This window comes from Anopheles aquasalis, chromosome 3 (assembly GCF_943734665.1).
Source record: "Anopheles aquasalis chromosome 3, idAnoAquaMG_Q_19, whole genome shotgun sequence".
NCBI classification, from domain to species: Eukaryota; Metazoa; Arthropoda; class Insecta; order Diptera; family Culicidae; genus Anopheles; species Anopheles aquasalis.
This window is the reverse complement of record NC_064878.1, coordinates 56,003,549-56,008,548: the sequence shown is the minus strand read 5'-3', so window position 1 is coordinate 56,008,548 and position 5,000 is coordinate 56,003,549. Positions and strand designations below refer to the sequence as shown.

The 5,000-nt window shown below is 44.7% G+C and overlaps 2 protein-coding genes across 6 annotated transcripts in view; both read left to right on the top strand.

The window, feature by feature from the left end:
- Positions 1 to 2,898, top strand: part of LOC126574647 (serine/arginine repetitive matrix protein 5-like) — a 5,149-nt gene extending 2,251 nt beyond the window's left edge. The window contains exon 1 of the mRNA XM_050234969.1: positions 1 to 2,898. This exon is cut by the window's left edge and continues 2,251 nt beyond it. Coding sequence (XP_050090926.1) covers positions 1 to 192 — 192 coding nt within the window. The 3' untranslated portion in view covers positions 193 to 2,898.
- LOC126574636 (protein still life, isoform SIF type 1) overlaps positions 1 to 5,000 on the top strand; it is a 66,198-nt gene that overhangs the window by 60,156 nt on the left and 1,042 nt on the right. The window lies entirely within an intron of this gene.

Here is a 5,000-nt window from a genome sequence, read left to right as displayed (position 1 = left end):
CATCACCACCAGTACTCAGCACAATCGCACGCTTCTTGTATGGAGTGCATCATGCAGGACATGAAGCCTCCATCGCAAAAGGCGCGCGCACGGCAGAGTCGTGCGCGGAAAAAGTCATCCCGGGCCAAGCTATACCATCAGGCGAGCTTCGACAAACCGTCGTCCTTCGATCACGACGAAATCCATGTCTAGAGGCTCCCTGGCATGGCTGGCTGCTGAGCCACTGCTCTCCCTATCGCTCGTATCAAACCATTCCTTCCCACTCTCTGTCATCCGGCAGACACCGTGATCTGATGAAACCGGATACCGGATACCGGAAACTGTAACCTGCAACAACCAAAGACACACACGGCACCCCCGCTGGGTGCACACAAAGCACAGTACACATGCTTCTATTTTATTCTACTCACGATTTTATCAATAGCTTCTGATGCTCATGCAGCTAAATAGCAGACAAAACCGGAAAAAAACGGGAACCCGATCGACCTGAACGCTCCCAACCCATACGGCTTCGTAGCAGTAAAATCAAAACTTAAATGTTAAATCAAATCAAAAGCAACACAACAGTGAAGGGAGTGAGTAGGCTCACTCACGCGTGATCGCGTGATCCTTCCCCCGCTCATAACCAACCCAAAATCAAAGGCAAAATAGTACTTAACATAAACAGTAATCAAATGTAATGCGCAGACGCACGCAATAGAATATCAAGAACAACCAACAGGGATGGTTAACATTATACGATGGCACGTGAAATGTGTCCAAATCAAAGGAAATTACTATCAGTAAATCAAAATATTTATCAAAACTGTTATACGAAGCTGTCTACTCCTCTATAACGGAAGGTGGCATCAAGGATGGAAACGCCGATCGGAAAAATGGATTTTAACGACGAGCAACGACGACGACGATGAAGAAAACGAGTTGGTTAAAGAGTGTTCAAGATGGCGAGTGTATCAAATGGAAACCTATCTGTTTCGTAACATCCCGTTGATCTTACGTTACATTTAGTGTGGGAATGAGTTTATGCTTTTCGAAACCAAACCAATGGAATGTTTTGCGTAAATCGCCGAATTTAGCGAATTGTTTCGATGATGCGTCGAGTGCGTTTTCGTATTGTTACATTACACTTTAGGTAGCTATCGTACTACAAATCGCCCCTCTGTTACTGCTTTTAATCGGGACGAAGAAGGAGGAGAAGGATAAGGGGAACGATGGATGCCAGAACAAAATATAACCAGATACATACGTATAATATACCAAACAAATACCATAATTCTAGTCGCATACAGCGTAAAGCAAGCACATGTTAACCGTATCTAGTCAGACAACCATACACCACAGTATACAACCAGTTATAGCTCTATACCCAAATCGCGCAATAGCAACAACAGCAAAAGAAAAACAGTAGAACGAAAAAAACAGTAGGGTTCAACTACTAGGGAGCATATAGCAGCCAGTATTGAGCCAATGAGGCATAGCAAGATAGGGTTCAAATAATATACCATTTAACAAGAGTAATACAGGTGAGTTTATACAACCAAAATAGCCAGTACCCTTTATAACATACATATTTATATATATAGCCAAACAATCTGTCCGGGATAGCCCGTATCCGTCTGTCCCCTTCCAAGTCTGTGCACTCGGCACAGTACGAGTGCCGTTTTCGTTTCGGGAAAGCCCCATGTCACAGGTGTAGGTGGGTGTAACCCGTTTGATACGAGCCCCGCACTGCCACCAGCCCCTTATTGGGTTAACGGTGGTGGTGGAAATCGGTCGGTAACGGTATCAGGAACGTTAGCTCGCATGCTTTTCCCGCGCGGGAAAAAAGCTCATCAACAACACTGGCAGCAGCAGCAGCAGCAGCAGTGATGAGTTGCTGGAAGCAAACAATCCACTCGCGGCACTCGCAGCATCGGTCAGAGGCACGGTGTATTCGAGAGCGGTGAACTGGTGGTGAGGAACTGCGAACGCAATACTGATCAAGACCGAACAATATATACGAATATATATATATATCGAAACGTCAACGTTTAGTGTAGAGATAAATTTCAATGAAAATGTTGTGATTTTGTGCCAATTATCGGATAAGCAGCTGGACGAAACACATTTATACATATTGATTACCGGTATTGATATGATAAACGATTTTAACCGAAAAATCCCAGCCACCCTTCCACCCCGGGGGGAGAGAGGGACCTAGTGTCAGATATCCAGGATCAACGATAGCGAAGAGCAAACACTGGCGAACGCACGCACACGCTACGAAATGCATGCACACAGACGGAAACGCGCAAGCCGAAAAAACGGAGGAAAAATTAATAGTTAGTGATACTAATGCACCGCGAACATGCGACACATGAGAAAGTGCCGAAAAAAAAATCATACGAATAATGCACACATTCCCGCACGCACGCAGGTTTGCAATGATAATAGTAGATGCGACAATCGGAATCGAAATCGAAATCGAACTCGAACTCGAACTCAAAAACAGTGAAAGGTTAAAGGCCCTCTTGCCCTCTTGTTAATCATTCTTAACTTGTTAACTCGTATTGCTCGTAGGTGCCGGAACGGTCTTGGTTCGTTGTTTGCATTCGAATCAAAAGCACATTGCGCCGTTGTCTAGTATAGTTTTCAAATCCGATTCACCGATCGTCGCACGGCACACTACACCAGGGGAGTCATCACACTCAAGAAGCAAAGTTGTGGCCGCGTCGGAATGGGTTTTTTTTATATATGATACCGTGCGGCTTATACACTATTAGCAACGTGCTCTGCGGGCACCTCTTTAGATAGCAGAAGATACTGTTTTCAACCTGTTCGCTGCGTTACGACACCTATCCACGTATATTTAGAAGTGCATAAATCAGGCACACCAGCGGAGGTGAGATTAGTTCAGGCTATGGGGCTAACCGTAGCTCACCAGATTTTATATTTTTCTACAATGAGTCTTTTTATTACTGACATCGATGAGTGGGTTGGAGGGGGGGGGGGGAGATGCGGGTGTAATGTGCTGGGTAGCCTTCGGTTAGCTAGTGTCGAGAAAGAAATTGAATCAAACTTTCACTCCTTCAGATAGCGAAATTATGTTTTAAAGTTCTAGTATTATATTTTGAGATTTCGTATTACCTAGTTAGCAACAACACTGCAATGCGCGAGTACTACCTTGCTTGATACCATTGCTATCGTTCCATAGCTGGGAAGCTGGTGACTTTTTAAGAAATAATTTAATAGCAAAACGAGAAAGCGGTAGCGTTAAAAGTGATCTAAGGTAAACGTTTAAAACTCTCTCTCTCTCTTGGTGCTCTATTAGGATAAATGTAGTATGTTTAAGGAAAAAAAACTGTATTCACACGGACAGGCAACACAGACAGAACACAGAAACTACAGAAAAAAACACGACAACAGGCCAGGCGGAAACCACCATCACCTAGTTAATGGATCATTGAGTTCACATTTAGCAAATTTAAACTTCGACAACAAAAGGAAAAGAAAACCCCCTAGAAAAATGAAACCCAACCGGGTACGCATACAAAAAAAACGTCCGTACGCCTTACCGCCCCGTCTCCCCGTGGGAAAGTTTTGGGCGAAACAATATGGAAACCGTAAATGTGGCTGCAACAAACAATTGGTTCGGGCCACACTAGAGCCGATCTCTCTACAGTAGACAGTAGTGGTGGTTGGAATGAATAAGTATGGCTTTTAGTGGTCCCTAGGGGGCTGTTGTGCCAGTTGGTTGCTGGTCAACGCGACCATCCCGCAACCCCTCTGATCCCGTAGTATGTCCTGTTGTGTCTCGTTGTGCCAATGTAGCAGGCTAGTGGCATGCAATCCCACACATGCCCTTGGGCTCCGCATTTAGCTAGCAACACTCCTATAACGAGGCGGTCCGTTGCGCGTGAGCGAAACAACGAAACGTGTCTGCTGGGTTAACACACCACCTTCTGCGTCCAAACCGCACCTTCTGCGTCCACACCGGTCACCTTTGCTTTACGCTGTCAAGCTGACTACTGGCAGCAGCAGCAGCAGCAGCAGCAGCACCAGCATCAGCAACTCCTGCTCCAACGCTCTGACCCTAACGCTTGCGATATCCTGCCGTATTTTCATTTTTCCTGATCCTTTGCCAAATTTCACCTGAAACCGAAATGATTGTTCGTTCGTTTTTTGGTTTGTTTCATGCTTTATGTGTTTTATGCTCGAGGAAGAATTTGCGCAAACGGAATGCTAGAGTCGTTACTTGTAGTGCCCTTGTCTAATGTCCGATAAAATCGATGCCTTTTCCTACCTTTCTGTTTCTGTTTTCATCAAAGTGCATTTCCTACTAGCTAGCTCTTGGTCATATCTTAACGATTTCTGACGGCTCGTGATTCCTTGTTAAACATAGTGACCTAGCGACCCCTTAGTGTAGCGTAATTTTAGAGACATTTTGATACAGTGAAGTACTTCTTTTCGAAATCTCACGCAACCAACAAGCTTAGCATAGACCACCAACCACCATTCAAAAGTCCCCCACATCAGCAAGTGTGTGTGCGTGTGTCTGTGGGTGAGCGTGCGTAACATGACAAGCACGTCACGAAACCCAACCAAGCATATACAGGCAGAAGGTGAGAGATTGCCAATTCAATTCTTCCCATAGCGATCCTCTCATCCTCCCGCACCTAGTGCGAGCTTAGTGAATCGTATTAATAATTTTAGACCGCATCAATTATACGGAACACACAATTTTCACCATTTTGTTTGAACAGTTTCATACCGTTTAAGTTTGCGTTCAACTTCCGACCATCGATTCCTCGATTGATAGACCCTTTTAAATCTGATCAAATGAATTAACTTTCTCAATCATTTCTATACCCTCCAAATCATGGAACCTTTGCGTCCGATTTATCCTTACCTGCTATCCGCCCACCTCCTTCTCCTCAGCATTCCGAGACAATTGTACTCCAGGTTTTATGTTTTGAATTTGCTGAAATTGGACAGAGATTGATGTCGTCAAAACCAGAGGT